This window comes from Oncorhynchus nerka, linkage group LG5 (assembly GCF_034236695.1).
Source record: "Oncorhynchus nerka isolate Pitt River linkage group LG5, Oner_Uvic_2.0, whole genome shotgun sequence".
NCBI lineage: Eukaryota > Metazoa > Chordata > Actinopteri > Salmoniformes > Salmonidae > Oncorhynchus > Oncorhynchus nerka.
The window spans coordinates 20,945,331-20,963,014 of record NC_088400.1 but is presented as its reverse complement, the minus strand read 5'-3'; the positions used below and the strand labels follow the sequence as shown (position 1 = coordinate 20,963,014).

The 17,684-nt window shown below is 43.9% G+C and overlaps 3 protein-coding genes across 4 annotated transcripts; 1 reads left to right on the top strand and 2 right to left on the bottom strand.

Moving 5' to 3' along the window:
• The first annotated feature begins 36 nt into the window (after positions 1–36).
• On the top strand, positions 37–2,949 carry nudt22 (nudix (nucleoside diphosphate linked moiety X)-type motif 22). 2 transcript variants are annotated; one of them, XM_029659309.2, is made up of 7 exons: positions 37–230; positions 580–676; positions 802–1,537; positions 1,746–1,862; positions 2,014–2,111; positions 2,215–2,288; positions 2,497–2,586. In XM_029659309.2, exons 2-6 carry the CDS (start codon positions 591–593, stop codon positions 2,246–2,248), a joined length of 1,071 nt encoding a protein of 356 aa, XP_029515169.1. In that variant the 5' UTR covers positions 37–230; positions 580–590; the 3' UTR covers positions 2,249–2,288; positions 2,497–2,586. The 2 variants fall into 2 exon arrangements, with proteins under 2 accessions (XP_029515169.1, XP_029515168.1); XM_029659308.2 differs by having other exon boundaries at positions 39–230; positions 2,195–2,288; positions 2,497–2,949.
• On the bottom strand, positions 2,423–13,954 carry si:ch211-107m4.1 (heterogeneous nuclear ribonucleoprotein U-like protein 2). Its single transcript, XM_029659298.2, has 12 exons — positions 12,875–13,954; positions 12,426–12,561; positions 12,232–12,311; positions 11,891–12,136; positions 11,617–11,729; positions 11,160–11,426; positions 10,381–10,503; positions 6,920–7,021; positions 6,491–6,659; positions 5,917–6,237; positions 5,697–5,779; positions 2,423–3,102 (listed from the first exon to the last, which is right to left on the bottom strand). Exons 1-12 carry the CDS (start codon positions 13,785–13,787, stop codon positions 2,980–2,982), a joined length of 2,676 nt encoding a protein of 891 aa, XP_029515158.2. The 5' UTR covers positions 13,788–13,954; the 3' UTR covers positions 2,423–2,979.
• Positions 13,955–14,052: 98 nt separating this feature from the next.
• On the bottom strand, positions 14,053–17,587 carry LOC115129210 (transmembrane protein 179-like). Its single transcript, XM_029659318.2, has 4 exons — positions 17,064–17,587; positions 16,591–16,728; positions 16,318–16,396; positions 14,053–15,792 (listed from the first exon to the last, which is right to left on the bottom strand). The coding sequence occupies exons 1-4, from the start codon at positions 17,384–17,386 to the stop codon at positions 15,568–15,570; spliced, it is 765 nt and encodes a 254-aa protein (XP_029515178.1). The 5' UTR covers positions 17,387–17,587; the 3' UTR covers positions 14,053–15,567.
• Positions 17,588–17,684: the final 97 nt, after the last annotated feature.

Here is a 17,684-nt window from a genome sequence, read left to right as displayed (position 1 = left end):
GATTGTTATGACTCGTCCACTAAATCACTTCCTGGACTTTTAAGACCACATATTTTGTCAGTTACTAGTATCTTTGCATTTATGTCTCTCAGCGACCAATTTTTAAACATGTTTCTAACTTTACCAAACGCTCGAGGCTTTGGTTCAGTCAGCGTCCATTCCATAAAAGTAATCTATATGTTCGTTAAGGCTTGACTTGTTTATGCTATAGCAGTGGAAGGAAGCTATTGGTAAGGATCAATCTTTCAAACTATAGCCGTGTTTGTGTCATTGATAAATTAGCTTGTCAGAACAAGGTGTTGGGTTCAAACGGTCAAACTAACTTTAGCGAGAAGCTGATTGAACTAGCTAGCTACTAGCCTACGATGTACTCTTACGGAGCCTAACGTTACTCCTTGGTTGCCAGAGCCAGTATACCTCTGAAAATAACCTAGAAGGTCCTTGGACTTAAGGAGTAACGTTAGACTCCTTTAGTCCAATATTGGGCTAGGTAAAACTATCCTTCCTCAATTTGAAAATTATCTTCATTTATTCTACACAAACATGAGAGCTGATTTTATATGATTCCGATTTGATCAGGCTTAATCAGAATGGATCCTGAGGTCTCTGTGCTGTTGCACTGCACCGCCTGGGGAGGACTCCTGGAACCACAAGTGCAGGTGGAGCTTTCTGCCAGGTAAATTCAGAATTCATTACTTTCAATCGATAGTTGTTTGTTAGAAGTAGTCTAATTATAAAACCAGTTATCAAACACAATGAATCTATTGTCCTCTCACTCCATCTCTCTCTCTATTCATCAAGGTTTAACCGTCAGACAGAGCCAGCACTGGAGAGTCACATAGAGGAGGTGTGGACAGAGAGGGTGACCATGGAGCCATGGCTTTTCAATGGGGCCAAATTCAGGCTGCACTCTTTCAGTCTGGCCTCACCCCAGCCCTCCTGTCCACCTACACCCCAGCCTCCCTGCATGAATGGAGAAGGAGACAGAGATGGAAGGCAATGTAGCATTCAGGAGGAAGAGGGCCAACACGAGACAAAGGGGAACGCGGACTCTGAAAGAGCAGTGCTCAGACACCAAAGAGATCAAATAGACAGAGTCATAGGCGAACGACAGCATAATGACAAGGATTTGAGTAGCTATAAGCAGAGGGAAGGGAACCTCAGAGACACGCAAACCTCCACCCCAGGGTGCAGAGACCAACATCCTGCTGTGGGAAGCAGTGCAGCAGAAGCTCAACCCTTCCCACAGAGCGATGTGGGTGGGAAGGGTGAGGGTGCCACTCCCATCCTGACCCTGAGGTTGGGCCTGACCTGCTATAGGGACTTCCTGGGCACCAACTGGTCTCAGAGAGCAAGGAAGCTACGCCAGCGTGCGGAGGTGGAGTATGGGGATCCTCTGGCGCTATTGGCCCAGCCGCTGGGGGTGGGTGGGGTCTTGTGTACAGCTGACAGACAGGTGGTGCTGATCAGGAGGAGCCAGCAAGTGGCGGAGGCAAGGGGGCTGCTGGACATCCCTGGGGGGCACCCAGAACCAAAGGTGAGACGGGAGAAAGAGGTTGAAAGTTAAACCAATACTGTATGAAATGTGGTATTGTATCCTCCATACTTGAGGTTGGTTGGATTAAGTTTTGACACTTATTCAAAATGACTGTTGAACTGCATTCTATTTCCATTGTTTGCCATACTTCTGGCACCTTACTTATGGTATCTAATTACCTTTGCTGCCTCCTCCCCCTTTCCCCCAGGCTGTGTTTGAAGGCCTCGATGAGGAGGACAGGATCAGGGTGGAGATGCTGCAGTGGAGGGAGGAGGCTGTGGTCAGAGAGCTGTTCTCTTCTGTGTGCGCTGAGATCAGAGACGAGGTGAGACAAAGAAACATAGCTGCTGGCCATGAGACTGAGTGGTCAAGGACAGTCTGTTTGTTTATCCCCTTTCTTTCTCTCTCCATCTATCATTTTCTTTCATTAAGTTCGTCTTCATTCCTCTCATTACGACCCCACTGTCTGTCTGCAGGTAAATGTTCCTCTGTGTTCTCTGGGTGAGCCGGTACTGATGGGCATCGCTCTGAATCACACCAGTGCAGGCAGACCCAGTGCAGAGTTCTACATCAGGTACTCACAAAGGAAATGACATCATACAAAATGATAAGACATTCAGTATTATACAATTCCTATGTTGTGTTGTCTGTCCCTAGTTGTTCACTGACTTCCACAGAAGTTCGAGAGCTTTACTGGCAGGGGGGCATTGAGGCCCAGGAGTCTACAGATATCGTGTTCTTGAGCCAAACAGTAAGGAGCGCCACAACAGTTACTGTTATCTGTGAAACTAATCTGTGCATAAAGAAAATGTAATGTCTAAGAACAGAGCAAAGCATATGGAAAGTTCATAATTGAAACATAGATATTGAACAATGTCATACAAATAGTTTATAAACAGTTTATTACACATTAACACCTTGTGTAATGAATCTCTTAACGTTTGTCTTGTGATTTGAAGGAGGTGCTACGGCTAGACCAGAGCACCCCCCTGTGGTCAGAGTTGTGTCCTTCAGCCAAGGGTGCTGTTCTGCTCTATCAACTAGTGCTGCCTAACCGAGAAGACAAAAGCAATTGACTCCAACTCCAGCTACTGCACCGGATAAAATTTCCAGATGATGAAATTAATACAATAGACATTTTCTTCAACGAAAAAGCAGCGATTTAATGTTGTTGCTTTAAAGAGACAATACTGTTGTAGAAAGTTTTAAGCCCCCCGCTATGAAAATGTCTGAGGAAACATTCCCTGAATATAAAGTTCCAGCAGTATTTCAGAAAAAGATAACTCCATACAAACGTTGCTTGATGTTTGACACTTAGGCACCTGGTGGAGGCACAATATTTCCCAACTTTGCATACAAATGCTGTAAGATAATGTAAGATATAACCTGTATAATAAATCTTTATAAAACCACCTGCAGAATTTGCTGATCTCTTTAGATGTTTAACAGTAACCCTGGTAACGGTAACTATCGTAAGCGTAGTTCCTGTTACCATAGTAGTCCTGTTCTTGGTAAACCTGATTCTCGTTGCCGTAATAGTCCTGGTCTTGGTAACTCTGACTCCACTGAACAGAGAGGGGGAGAGAGAATAGAATACATCATTCATACCTTAACAGAAACATTGACTGTGAGACTTTTAACATGTGAGACTGTCTAAGGTGCTGCAAAATCGGACTGCACTTCCTTTGAGCTCTGTACACAGGTATGCTTTCTATCCTACCCTGTCTATAGCATTTACCTGTTTTGCACTCACACACCGGTATCAGGGTCTCAGAAAAATGTAGAGCAGGACATTTGACTGGCAGTATTTTAATTTACCGGTCCCATATGCATTGGATGTGCGTAACCTGATTAGGGCATCCACCCACGGTGCTCTGAATAAAATAAATCACATTTAGATTATGGTAATTCATTTTAACAGAACATGAAACTCGGATGCAATGGGCTCCAGAATTTAAAGATGTTAGAATAACTGTTCACATTTACTTTTCCTCAGGAGACCAGTAAGGAACAGCAACATCACTAGCCTATGTCAATCTACTATCCCCCATAGTAGAAAAGTTAACCTTATTCTATTGGTCAGCTAGTCATTCTGTGCGAGAAAGAAATAGCCCATTCCAAACACTCTGGGACAGTTGTGGGACGACAGATCCGAAATTCATACAACCAGTAGGCCTAGGATACATCCAAAACAACATTAAAAAGCTAGGAGTCTGATGCAACAGATAACGATTAGCTTAAAATGTTGATCAACTATTATTTCAAGGCAGTAGGCGACGCGTGAATGTTCGTACCAAACTGCAATTTAGCGGGAAAAAAACGTTAAAAGCCACTGCACATGAGAGCGTTTTCATGAGACCGGGATGAAATTACCGTATCTTTTAGAAATATAGTTAGAGTTGAGATAAAGATGCAACAACTAGCATAGGTTGCTAATATGACTAGGATTGGGCCTTTGGCTAACTCGACAATGAAATACATTTGAAAAACAACAGCTAAATAGGCTACTGTTTTCAATGGCATATGGAAGTCTTTATAGTTTGATTGGGTTTTGGCTAAGCTACTTTGAAGCAAGGTAAGACATACCTCAGTGTAAAATGTTCAGGTTTCAAACAGTTAAGTATATGTTTTCAAAACACATACTGCCTCCAGCTCATTGCAAAGTGGTGTGAAGCCTGCCAAATTGCCTATGCACTTGAATAGAGAATGGGAAGCACACTTCCATTACCAGTTGAGAAATAAAAATAGTAGCTCTTTTTAATCTTTGCCATCAAAACAGTTCTCAACATGCAATTGCATTTAGAATTGTTGAACAATGATTGGGCTTATTATAAAAGCACTTTTCACTCCAGCAGCAATTAACAATCTGTTTGATGAGCTGTAGCAGCAACTCTCATGTTAAATTGACAGGTATTTCAATCAATAGGCTAAAATACATTTTCGCAATGGGATTTGTTTTCTTCTCCTGGACAATTGTCCGGGGACATTTTTATTTATCAGCTTTTTTAAAATTACTTTTCTTGTTGCCAAAAGCCGGCTATTACCGCTAATGGAAACCCTGACAGATACCCAATGTGCATGCCTGTTTGTGTGCGTGTGTACCACTACCTGTCTGTAGCATGCTTCCTGTCTGTAGCATTCTAGCTGTTTGTTGTAGTTTAGCTGTCTATTGTACTCCCTGCATGCTTCATGATTAAAGTCATGGCTGCGGTACTGGTAGTTCGCTCCATTGAACGGTTCATCCTGCCAGATAAATATCACAGAAATGGGTCGCCTAGGCTCTAGATCCTATAGCCCTGCCCCTAGGTCCTATAGCCCTGCCCCTAGGTCCTATAGCCCTGCCTCTATATTATCCTGTAGATTATATACCCTTGCCTCTAGATTATATACTCCTGCCTCTAGATTATCCTCTAGATTATGTACCCCTGCTTCTAGGTTATATACCACTGTCTCTAGATTATATACACCTGCCTCTAGATTATCCTCTAGATTATGTACCCCTGCTTCTAGGTTATATACCACTGTCTCTAGATTATATACACCTGCCTCTAGATTATCCTCTAGATTATGTACCCCTGCTTCTAGGTTATATACCACTGTCTCTAGATTATATACCCTTGCCTCTAGATTATATACTCCTGCCTCTAGATTATCCTCTAGATTATGTACCCCTGCTTCTAGGTTATATACCACTGTCTCTAGATTATATACACCTGCCTCTAGATTATCCTCTAGATTATGTACCCCTGCTTCTAGGTTATATACCACTGTCTCTAGATTATATACCCTTGCCTCTAGATTATATACTCCTGCCTCTAGATTATCCTCTAGATTATGTACCCCTGCTTCTAGGTTATATACCACTGTCTCTAGATTATATACACCTGCCTCTAGATTATCCTCTAGATTATATACCCCTGCTTCTAGATCATATACCACTGCTTCTAGATCATATACCCCTGCAGCATGGTTTCCAATCTGCTATATCAGCAACTCTCTACTATATCATTCCAGTCTTTTTCTGTCCTATCCAATAAACAAATCATTTTAAATCAATAAAATATCCCCAAAATGTATGAATTAATAAGTCGCAATATAAGAAAACTATGTAAAGGTGAAGTATGTTTATCAGAGGTTGATTGGATAGACGAGGACTCACATATCTGAGCTGCTGTGGTGTCCAGTACTGCTGATGACCATATGGGTATGGCTGCTCCTGGTTGAACCATGTGCGGTCCCAACCTACAGACAAAAAATGTTATTACTATAACCAGAAGAACCGCAAGGCGTGACATATTACCAGACCAAACACATTAAGGAATAATTACACAGTAATAGCGCCACTCAGGTTTTTCCCCCCATCAATCATTCTCCCTGACCTCTCAAGTCACCAGCCGCCACTGGATTGTACCCCCTGTCCATCCGGCCCTTGATGAGGAGTTTAGGGGGGTTATAGTCTTGCGTGGCCATCCTTCCAAATCTGGTCTTGTTAAGGTGATAAGACTGAAGTCCGAGGCTATGGGGGTTATTGTATCGGACGCGGGGTTTCTTCCGTTGTTTGGGGGCGGAGGGAACAGGGGGGAGCAGGCTTTTTGACTCTTTTTTGTACCCCTCCAAGAGAGCCTGTGCTTCCTCTCTGGCTAGGTCCACAAACAGCACCTTCTCCAGCAGGTCTCCCTGCTCTGGCAGAGTGCAGCTCACTGGGGAGGAGAGGACATCAACACAGCATCAAAAGCAACCATACCTTCAGTTAGGTTCTCCTTTCACTGTATAGGCTTGCAAAATATGTTACTCCATTAAACTGAATCTGTGTGAAAATTATGCAACTCAGAACAACTCAAAGACTGATATGCTGCGACTCTATAAACGTTTTTGAATTGTGTGAATGCTTACGAAATTATACTTAAAAAGGTCACTGCTCATTGGTTATATTCTGTATTGTATTTCCCTGACCTTTGACCTTGTGGAGATCCGTTTCAGGGATCTTGTCCCCCTCCTCCTCCTGTTGCTCCTGCAGACGCCTCTTCCACTCCTCTTTAGATGGGAACACCACCACCGCCCTCCGCCTGAAACCCGCGAACCACAGCAGCCTCTGGCGCTGAGCTGAGGGGTGGACGTTGGGCTGGGGACGAACAACAATACATTATTGTCCAATTGTCTTTACGGAGAACTCAAATTCATATGTTTTGCTTGGTGGTATGCAGGAGGAGGAGAGGAAACAAAGAGAGGAGTGGCAGGAGAGAAAGATTGTCTAAACTATCATCTTTAATTATGAACAGATTTGATTCCTAACCTATCAGTTAATATACCCTCACTCTTTCAGGGAGCTAGCCAATCAGCAGACACTGCCTCCCCTTACTGTCCTATCAAATAGCTACCTACCTGGTCCAGGATGTAGTTGCGTGGAGTTTGAGCCGCCACCTTGATCAGCTCACTGAGACACTGAGAGGCCTGCTGCAGCCTGCTCTCTCTACGACCCTGCCCCTGTGGAGAGGAACACACAGGTTTTTTATTTTATTTCACCTTTATTTAACCAGGTAGGCAAGTTGAGAACAAGTTCTCATTTACAATTGCGACCTGGCCAAGATAAAGCAAAGCAGTTCGACACATACAACAACACAGAGTTACACATGGAGTAAAACAAACATAGTCAATAATACAGTAGAAAAATAAGTCTATATACTATGTGAGCAAGTGAGGTGAGATAAGGGAGGTAAAGGCAAAAAAAAAAGGCCATGGTGGCGAAGTAAATACAATACAGCAAGTAAAACACTGGAATGGTTGATTTGCAGTGGAAGAATGTGCAAAGTAGAGATAAATAATGGGGTGCAAAGGAGCTAAATAAATAAATACAGTAGGGAAAAGGTACAGCTAACAACATACAGACACACACCTTTGGAATTGATATAAATCAATAGATGAATAAAACTATGAATAGTGTTAGTGTTATAATGGTGCTATAGTGTTATAATGTGTTATAATGGTGTTGTGTTATAATGGTGTTATAGTGGTATGTGTTATAGTGTTGTGTTATAGTGTTGTGTTATAATGGTGTTATAGTGTTGTGTTATAATGGTGTTATCGTGTTATAATGGTGTTATAGTGTTATGTGTTATAATGGTGTTGTGTTATAATGGTGTTATCGTGTTATAATGGTGTTATCGTGTTATAATGGTGTTATAGTGTTGTGTTATAATAGTGTTGTGTTATAATGGTGTTATAGTGTTATAATGGTGTTATAGTGTTGTTATAATGGTGTTATAGTGTTATAATGGTGTTATAGTGTTATGTGTTAGTGTTATAATGGTGTTAGTGTTATAATGGTGTTATAGTGTTATGTATCATAATGGTGTTATAGTGTTATGTGTTAGTGTTATAATGGTGTTATAGTGTTATAATGGTGTTATAGTGTTATAATGGTGTTATAGTGGTGTTATGGTGGTGTACAAAAACACCCTGTGGCGTACTGCACTAGCATCGAATAGTCCCTGCAATTTGAAACTTTTCAGGGAAATCAGGAACCAATACACACAGTCAGTTTGGAAAGCAAAGGCTAGCTTTTTCAAACAGAAATTTGAATCCTGCCGCACTAATTCCAAAAGGTTTTGGGACACTGTAAAGTCCATGGAGAATAAGAGAACTTCCTCTCAGCTGCCCACAGCACTGAGACTAGGAAACACTGTCACCACCGATAAATCCACAATAACCAAGAATTTCAATAAGCATTTCTCTACGGCTGGCTATGCTTGCCACCTGACTACCCCAACCCCGGCCAACAGGTCTGCACCCCCCACAGCAACTGGCCCAAGCCCCCCCCATCACCCAAATCCAGACAGCTGATGTTCTGAAGAGCTGCAAAATCTGGATCCCTACAAATCAGCAGGGCCAGACAATCTGGACCCTCTCTTCCTAAAATTATCCGCCGCCATTGTTGTAACCCCTATTACTAGTCTGTTCAACCTCTCTTTCGTATCGTCTGAGATTCCTAAAGATTGGAAAGCTGCTGTGGTCATCCCCCTCTTCGCAGGGGGAGACACTCTAGACCCAAACTGATACAGACCAATATCTATCCTACCCTGTCTTTCTAAAATCTTCGAAAGCCAAGTGAACAAACAGATCACCGACCATTTCGAATCCCACCGTACCTTCTCCGCTATGCAGTCTGATTTCCAAGCTCGTCACGGGTGCACCTCAGCCACGCTCAAAGTCCTAAACGATACCATAACCGCCATCAATACAAGACAATACTGTGCAGCCGTGTTCATCGACCTGGCCAAGGCTTTCAACTCTGTCAATCACGTATTCTTATCGGCAGACTCAACAGCCTTGGTTTCTCTAATGACTACTCGCCTGGTTCACTAACTACTTCTCAGGTAGAGTTCAGTGTGTCAAATTGGAGTGCCTGTTGTCCGGACCTCTAGCTAGCGGTCTCTATGGGGGTGCCACAGGGTTCAATTCTCGGGCCGACTCTTTTCTCTGTATACATCAATGACGTCGCTCTTGCTGCTGGTGATTCTCTGATCCACCTCTATGCAGACGACACCATTCTGTATACATCTGGCCCTTCTTTGGACACTGTGTTAACAAACCTCCAAACGAGCTTCAACGCCATACAACACTCCTCCCGTGGCCTCAAACTGCCCTTAAATGCTAGTAAAAACAAAATGGATGCTCTTCAACTGATCGCTGCCCGCACCCGCCCGCCTGTCTAGCATCACTACTCTAGACGGTTATGACTTAGAATATGTGGACAACTACAAATACATAGGTGTCTGGCTAGACTGTAAACTCTCCTTCCAGACTCACATTAAGCATCTCCAATACAAAGTTAAATCTAGAATCGTCTTCCTATTTCGCAACAAAGTCTCCTTCACTCATGCTGCCAACATACCCTCATAAAACTGACCATCCTACCGATCCTTGACTTCGGGCGATGTCATTTACAAAATAGCCTCCAACACTCTACTCAGCAAACTGGATGCAGTCTATCACAGTGCCATCCGTTTTGTCACCAAAGCCCCATATACTACCCACCCCTGCGACCTGTGTGCTCTCGTTGGCTGGTCCTCACTACATATCCGTCGCCAAACCCACTGGCTCCAGATCATCTATAAGTCTTTGCTAGGTAAAGCCCCCCTTAGCTCACCGGTCACCATAACAACACCCACCCGTAGCACACGCTCCAGCAGGTATATCTCACTGATCATCCCCAAAGCCAACATCTCCTTTGGCTGCCTTTCCTTCCAGTTCTCTGCTGCCAATGACTGGAACGAATTGCAAAAAATCACTGAAGTTGGAGACTTATATCTCCCTCACTAACTAAGCGTCAGCTGTCAGAGCAGCTTACCGATCGCTGCAGCTGTACACACCCATCCAACTACCTAACTCATCTCCATGTTTTTGTTTTTCTGCTCTTTTGCACACCAGTATTTCTACTTGCACATCATCATCTGCACATCTATCACTCCAGTGTTACTTTCTAAATTGTAATTACTTCTCCACTGTGGCCTATTTATTGCTTTACCTCCTTACTTCATTTGCACACACTGTATACCGATTTTTCTATTGTGTTATTGACTGTATGTTTGTTTATCCCATGTGTAGCTCCTGTGTTGTTGTTTTTGTCGCACTGCTTTGCTTTATCTTGGCCAGGTCGCAGTTGTAAATGAGAACTTGTTCTCAACTGGCGTGCCTGGTTAAATAAAGGTGAAATAAAAAATGATGTGTTAGTGTTATAATAGTGTTATAATACTATTATGGTGATATAATGGTGTTATAATGGTGTTATAATAGTGTTATAATAGCGTTGTAATAGTGGGTAGTTGTGTGTCTGGGGGTCTGACCTTCATGCAGGGTAGGAGGCCTGCGGTGCCCAGCAGGGTGTATCTCTTCTCTGGGTATTGCTTCATGTGAGCCCTGGCCCAGTGGGTCTTACCTGCCCCTGGCATACCCACCATCATCAACACCTGAAGAGGAGAGAGGAGGCAGAGGGGTAGAGAGAGGAGGGAGAGGGGTAGAGCGAGGAGGGGTAGAACAAGGAGGGGGAGGGGTAGAGCGAGGAGGGAGAGGGGTAGAGTGAGGAGGGGTAGAGAGAGGAGGGAGAGGGGTAGAGCGAGGAGGGAGAGGGGTAGAGCGAGGAGGGGTAGAACAAGGTGGGAGAGGGTAGAGGGGGAGGGGTAGAGCGAGGAGGGAGAGGGGTAGAGTGAGGAGGGGTAGAGAGAGGGAGGGAGAGGGGTAGAACAAGGAGGGAGAGGGTAGAGGGGGAGGGAGAGGGGTAGAGAGAAGAGGGAGAGGGGTAGAGAGAAGAGGGGTAGAGAGAAGAGGGAGAGGGGTAGAGAGAAGAGGGAGAGGGGTAGAGAGAAGAGGGAGAGGGGTAGAGAGAAGAGGGAGAGAGGAAGAGGGGTAGGAGAAGAGGGAGAAGAGAAGAGGGAGAGGGGTAGAGAGAAGAGAAGAGAAGAGGGGAGAGAGAAGAGGGAGAGGGGTAGAGAGAAGAGGGAGAGGGGTAGAGAGAAGAGGGAGAGGGTGGAGAGAAGAGAGAGAGGGGTATAGCATGAATAAAGTGCACACAGGCCAGCGAATAGAGTTCATGTTAGTGCTGGCAGCCATTGCTCTGCTCTCTCACCTCACACTGCAGTTTGGAGGTTGGTGGGGTTGGGGCACTGAGCCTTTGTCCAGCAGGCAGGGAGGAGAGGGGGGTGTACCCTGCAGGGCTGGGGTACCAGGGGGGAGACGTGGGGTCCAGGTTGAGGGTGACAGAGGTGTTTTTGCAGAGGACGTGGGGGTATAGCACAGAACCGCAGAGAGCAGCCGGACTCAGGTGGAACGCCATTCCCATAAGGCGACCGTTCTTATGGAAGGAGAGCTCAACTCCTTTCTCCTTAGAGAAAGACTATGGGTGGAAAGATGCAGGGAGACAGGAACAAACCCATAAACACAAAGTGAGGCAGGGATTACTTCAATAGTAAGGTTTGTATTTTTTAGATTCGGATTGTTAATTATTAAAATGGCATTTCAACATGTCCTGCATTCAAGAAAGTGAGGGAGGGGTAAAAAAAAAAAATTCAACTAGTGTCACTCACAGCGTAACAGCCAATGACATCGCCCTCTGAAAAGGGCTCTCCAAACTCCTCCTCTTTTCCAGCCGTCACTTTTCTGCCCCTAGCGTCGTAACCATAAGACAAGTCCTCGTCACCTGAATGAGGGGAATGAGAGAGAAATCAGCACAAATCATACAGAAACATGTCATTCATAAGACTCAATGAAGTACCTCTGCTAAACCATGGGACATTTATAACCAGAACATATCCACATAATTGGCACATTTTTTTGTTGGGAAAAAAGTTTGGTCCTTACCGAGCATCAAGTTGGAGTTCCAACGCTCCACTGACCAGCCCAGTCTCAGACCATGGTGCTCAGGGTCCTCAGAGTCCAGTGATGGAGACACCAGCTTTTTCTCAAACATAGCCTCGAAGCCCACCCTCCCCTGGTGAGTTCCGTGTGTCAGTCTGCATCCAGACCACAGGAGAGGGCAACGCTCCCAGAACCTTGGCTGGCCGCTGCAGCCGTCCCGGCCCACCTCAAAGTGCAGGTCACCGCCGTCTGTGGAGATTAGAGAGGATGACCAACTGACCATTAACACCACACTGGTCAACCAGGGCAATGAGAGAGAGGTGATCCCTCATAATTAAACTCACAGGAGTCTAGTCTGACCCGCCCTCCGTCCTTCTCGGCATCAACACCATTACTCTCAGGCTGAGGCGGTGGGGATTTGGCCCTGTGTGGAGAGAGAGTTTGGTCATGTTTAAAGACACTGTCTGGTGGGTAGAGGATCATTTGCCCAGGCTCACTCGGAAAACCCTGCAGAGCTTGAGTCATGGAGGAAAGGTACCTGTTGTACTGGATCTCCTCCTTGAATTCGTAGTAGGCCCTGCCTCTGGTTCTCTCACCCTGAGCAGGCCTCTTTACCCCACGCTTCTCCCCTCCACCTCCAGCCCTATTTTCCTCGTCTTTGTCCATGTGAAACACTGCAACGAGAGTGAGGGAGGAGGGGATTCTGATTGATTGATTACTCTAAAAGTGTAGGCCAATGTACAAGATGGGTTATAAACCTGTAACATATGGATACCAGGGTTGGGGTCAACTCCATTTCAATTCCAGTCAATTCAGGAAGTACACTAAAATTACAATTCTCTTCAATGCTTTTCAATTAGGATTTGTTTTTAATTGGAGTTTGCTTCACTTTTAGAATTGACTGTAAATAAAATGGAGTTGACCCCAACCCTGAAGGATACAATAAAAATAATCATGACATTATTCAGTGTGTCATATCATATCTACCGGTGTCCTGGTTGGTCTGGTCACTGGCCACAGATCCCAGGCTGAGGCTGGATGCAGTGCAGCTCCCTCTCTGGGCCACCATGGAAACACTGTCCTCCTCCTCAACTCTGTTCTGCACAGCTGATCCTGCATGATCTTCTTTAGACTGCCCAACAACCAACATACTTGTGTCTTGATACACGATGTCTATCCATGATATCTGTGATGTATTAAATGTGTTTTTAATGAGCCTGGTGCTCATGCTTGTTGTGTTTAGCTGGTTTGATGTAGTTTTATCCTCCTCTGCTTCCTGTGTGGCAGTCCGTTTGGAGACTCCGCGTGCATGTTCTCCTTCACCCTGTTGTTCTTGAGCGCTCTCTTCTTGGGTGACATGTTGCTGTTGCTCTACTTGTTGATTTAACGAGGTCTGCTCCATCAACCCTTCTTTGTCTGCCGTGGTTTTTGCACACGGACTCATGGTAAAAGTGCTGATTACACACACGTCTTCCAACTGACTTGATGACGTGTTATCAAGTTTGGCTGCTGAAATTGCAGGTGCCTCGGTGTCTGCACCGATAGGAGAACAATCAGCTCTAGGTCTCACCATCATCTCTGAACTTGCGGCGCCTGCAACGTCTCCATCGTGTCCAGTGGCTTTCGCCTCCTCGCCCGGTAGAGGGACTTCTCTCTCCATCGCTAACACTGTGGATGCTCTGGGTGAATCGTCATCTTGTGGCTTCGACTCTTCTCCAAGACCAGGGACTCCCTTGTCTTGTCCAAGATCGCTTGATTCTGGAGCTTGCAATTCAGCTTCGAAAGCGGACATCAAACGCCCAACGAGTTCTGCCTTCAGTCCTTTGATGTCCAGTGCTCGCTCTTTGAGCATGACTCGTAGTTTGGCCACTTTTAGTTTTTTGACTTCTGACAGTTTCATTTTCCACTGAAATGTGCGTTGCTTTTATCAAGTAAAAAACGTTACTTTACCTCATGAGCTTCCAAATGATTGTTCTGCAGTAAAAAAATATAAAAACTTTAGCAAAAGAAAGCAACTGCTCGAACCAAAACACACCCAGAGACAGCTGTCCTGTAAAATTCAATATACGGTTCTACTCTCTGATTGGTCCATAGGGAAAATAACCCCGCCTTGATATCCAAGCTCTACCAGCTATTGGTGTAAATTGAGTCCGCCCATAGACACGTTTCATTCCGATGGACTGGGTTGACCAATCACGCTTCCTTTATTCACCAAATAAGCACAGATCTAGGATCAGCCGACGTTGCTCAACCAATTCAAATGTTTGTCTACGAATGATCTAGAAACAAACAAAACTGATCTAAAATCAGCACTGCAGGCCAACTTCTAGTTCCATGCCCAGCGCAATGTCAACAAGTTATAAACATAGTAACTCCCAAAATGAAACGCTTTTTTAAAATTCATAGGAAGATATTTTTTGATTTACACAAACAGGATGCTAAATAAAAACATTAACATAAATAACCAGTATAAAACATCATCAATATTGCCAGTAATACTCCAAAATACAATAGATTATAGACAGTCTATCTCTCTTCCGGTTTATTTTTCCGCTATCTGTATGTCACCACGACTACTGAGGTCAGAGTTCAGAGTTTGAAGGTCAAGATAAATTGAAATACGTGTTTTTTCCGAGTGTATTTTGTCTCTATCCTATACCTCCCTAAACCTTCTTGGCTCAGCCTAGTTCACACATATACTTGTTCTGATACTACTATCATCAAAGCTATATATTTGTGAAAAATCTGGAGGCTTCAAATGCCTTGAAAGCAGCTGCACCTACACAAATAGCATCATACGACAACCTTCACTAGAGGAAGAGAGTGATTCTGTGACACAATAAAACATGAATGTGTCTTTCTCACACAGTGATCCTATTTGAATATAGTCTCTCTTTCAAAAAAATACTATATGCTTCTTGCTTCTCAATGAAAGCCTCAGTACAAATGTTAATTTACTCAAACAATGAATTACTTTTGCCTTGAGAGCTATTGCACACAACATGCAAATGGTACATTTGCCAATTTTGGAACTGTTGGATATAACAGACATACATATTGAACAAACACTTTTAGGTCATGTTTTGTTGAAACAGACAACCCTTTAAAATAATAACTTAGTATTTATATGTAACTAATTTGGCACAGGTCAGTCAGTCAGCTACCTTGTTATGAAGTTAGTGAGCTATGCACTGATGAATGTCACTAATATCATACTGATTGTGATCACATATTAAACCATATGTCTAAGACTCTAAGATAAGACGGTACTAGTTAAACATCTAATTAATAAATGCAATAACATTACTTCATTTATTCCTTTTTTAGTTACCGTACGTTCAATGAATCCCCTTTGGTCTGAGAAAGAATTGGTAGATGACGATTTGTGGTTGGAGGTTGAACCCTGTTAAATAAGAGGCTACAGTAAGTGGTGAATGGTGGTGGTGATGAGATTTAGCAGAACAAAGGTCTTGGGGTTCAATAAAAACACTGGGTGTTGGTAATGACGGGTTATGAGGGATGGAACTCATATAAATTCAAATGGGTTTAAACAAGGGTTCAATCAAACTACAAACTGTAGTCCAGTCTCTTGAATCAATACATTCTCAGCTTCTTTGTTTCATATAGATTTCCACCCCTCATAATGTGTAGCTGCGTGGGGTTCCATTGGCATTAGGGGTTTAGACAAAGATGATGCTGGGTGCTGTTGATAGGGGTTGTGCGGGTGAGGGTGAGCCCCGGTCTGATCCTGATGAGCCTGAGGAGGAGGAAGAGTGACCGAGGAGATGCTCCTTCTCCCTGGGCAGGCAGGGCCCGCTGATGTGCTCGCTGTGGGAGTGGTAGAGACGCATGAAAGACAGGATGGAGTGGGTCAGCCACAATGCTGTCACACTCCACAGAGCAACCTGGAGAGAGAGAGAGAGAAAGATTATTATCAGTTAAAGTATATATTATAAGTATTATTGAATAGAGAAACAAAAAGAGAAAGAGAGTTATTACACAATAATAAGAAGAAGAACACTAATAATAATGGGGCGGCAGGGTAGCCTAGTGGTTAGAGCGTTGGACTAGTAACCGGAAGGTTGCAAGTTCAAACCCCCGAGCTGACAAGGTACAAATCTGTCGTTCTGCCCCTGAACAGGCAGTTAACCCACTGTTCCAAGGCCGTCATTGAAAATAAGAATTTGTTCTTAACTGACTTGCCTGGTTAAATAAAGGTAAAATAAATAAAATAACAACAATGATCATAATAATAATAACAGCAACAATAATAATAACAAGAAGAGGGTGTAAGGGGAAATAGAGAGCACAGAGGGAGAGAAAAACTGCAACTAAATCACAAGTACACTGACTCATGCAAAGCAGACAATTTCTATTTTGAGCAGGGAAAGCCCACTGGCATGAGATATGGGCTATGGGGGACTACATACCTCTGCCAGAGTGAGCTCAGTGTAGAAGGAGGACGTCTCTACATCCAGGTACATGGGGACGGACTGGGATTCTGCACAGCTGCACGCAAACAGACAGAGACAAGAAACTGTCAATATTTAACAAGTCAAACCCCTGCAGCTTGACCCTCACACTCACTGCAATGTATGCAACACACCGGTCGATGCACAGAGATTTTCCTGACCAAATGACCTGGCCTGGAAGACCCTAAAGTACGACCTGTTGATATATATGTCTCAGTATATGAACATTACCTGTAGGGTCTGGTGTTGCCGTCTGTGACAGTGTTGCACCAGGAGGCCAGCCCCAGGGAGAGGGTGACACTAGCCCCTCCAGATAGGAACAACACACACAGGCTCAGGATCAGGGTCAGGAAGGCAGAGAACAAGGTGCTGGAAAATAAACATAGTAATAACATTGGTGACTGTGAACTACTGAAAACATTGTAATTTGACGTAAACTGTTATAACTATGTAATACCAGTTACCGATGACACATATGACTAACAATGCATTGCACAATTTGATATTTCATAATGGTCATTATTATTATTATTATCAGGCTAGTTATGTCATTTATGTTTCCATTTGTATCGTTGTTTTTAAATATTTATATATATTTATGTATTTATTTTTAACAACAAAAACAACGATATATATATAGGCCTACTTTATGTACTATTGTACTATTGATGAACTATTTCAAAGCCTATGGAAAGCCTACTCACTCGTCAAGCCGTCCGTGGAGATAGAAGATGCTTCGCCAGCCCTGCGCAGCACCATACAGCACCGTGAAAACACCGACAAAAGTTGCGAACTGGCATGCAGACGGTGGACCCCATTGCTGTACCACCAAGTGTGAAATCTCACCCTGTTCCACAGAAATGTCGGTTCGATTGTCCGTCCTCCAAGAACCAGTGGTGAAAAGCGCACAACGCCCTTTGAAAGCTGAGCCGTTTAGCGCCAGCGGGACAACCACCATCAACCCGGCCAGTACTGACAGGGTGTGGGCTGCGCAGTGAGCCACCAACAGTCGCCGATCAAGCTCCATATCCTAAATACAAAAGATCGATCAAAACCAACTAAATACAGGATATCTTTCAGGCAGTACCGTCCCGTTTATTCGGTATTTTCTTGAATTATTAAACTACCATGTGTCATATTTCTGAAATAAAATAGGATATTTAAAGAACAGCCTGCACGCAAACTAGCATTACAACACTCCCTTCCCCTTACAAATGTGCCAGTGACGCACTTGCATACGACACATACTGGAGCGTTGGACACATTTCCTAGATCAGAGATGCAGTGAATTCTGTCAAAACGTTATCATTTTGCAAATGTATTAT

What these genes read in the sequence shown, in the direction of transcription:
- nudt22 (XM_029659308.2), top strand. Translation starts at nt 591, where the DNA reads ATGGATCCTGAGGTCTCTGTGCTGTTGCACTGCACCGCCTGGGGAGGA. An exon ending in GGGGGCACCCAGAACCAAAG is followed by an intron (nt 1,538 to 1,745) that starts GTGAGACGGGAG and finishes CCTTTCCCCCAG; the next exon opens with GCTGTGTTTGAAGGCCTCGA. An exon ending in AGTGCAGAGTTCTACATCAG is followed by an intron (nt 2,112 to 2,194) that starts GTACTCACAAAG and finishes GTCTGTCCCTAG; the next exon opens with TTGTTCACTGACTTCCACAG.
- si:ch211-107m4.1 (XM_029659298.2), bottom strand. Translation starts at nt 13,787, where the DNA reads ATGAAACTGTCAGAAGTCAAAAAACTAAAAGTGGCCAAACTACGAGTC. An exon ending in GCGGGTCAGACTAGACTCCT is followed by an intron (nt 12,137 to 12,231) that starts GTGAGTTTAATT and finishes TAATCTCCACAG; the next exon opens with ACGGCGGTGACCTGCACTTT. An exon ending in GGCGGCTGGTGACTTGAGAG is followed by an intron (nt 5,780 to 5,916) that starts GTCAGGGAGAAT and finishes TTTTGTCTGTAG; the next exon opens with GTTGGGACCGCACATGGTTC.
- LOC115129210 (XM_029659318.2), bottom strand. Translation starts at nt 17,386, where the DNA reads ATGGAGCTTGATCGGCGACTGTTGGTGGCTCACTGCGCAGCCCACACC. An exon ending in GGCAACACCAGACCCTACAG is followed by an intron (nt 16,397 to 16,590) that starts GTAATGTTCATA and finishes GTTTGCGTGCAG; the next exon opens with CTGTGCAGAATCCCAGTCCG. An exon ending in CTGAGCTCACTCTGGCAGAG is followed by an intron (nt 15,793 to 16,317) that starts GTATGTAGTCCC and finishes CTCTCTCTCCAG; the next exon opens with GTTGCTCTGTGGAGTGTGAC.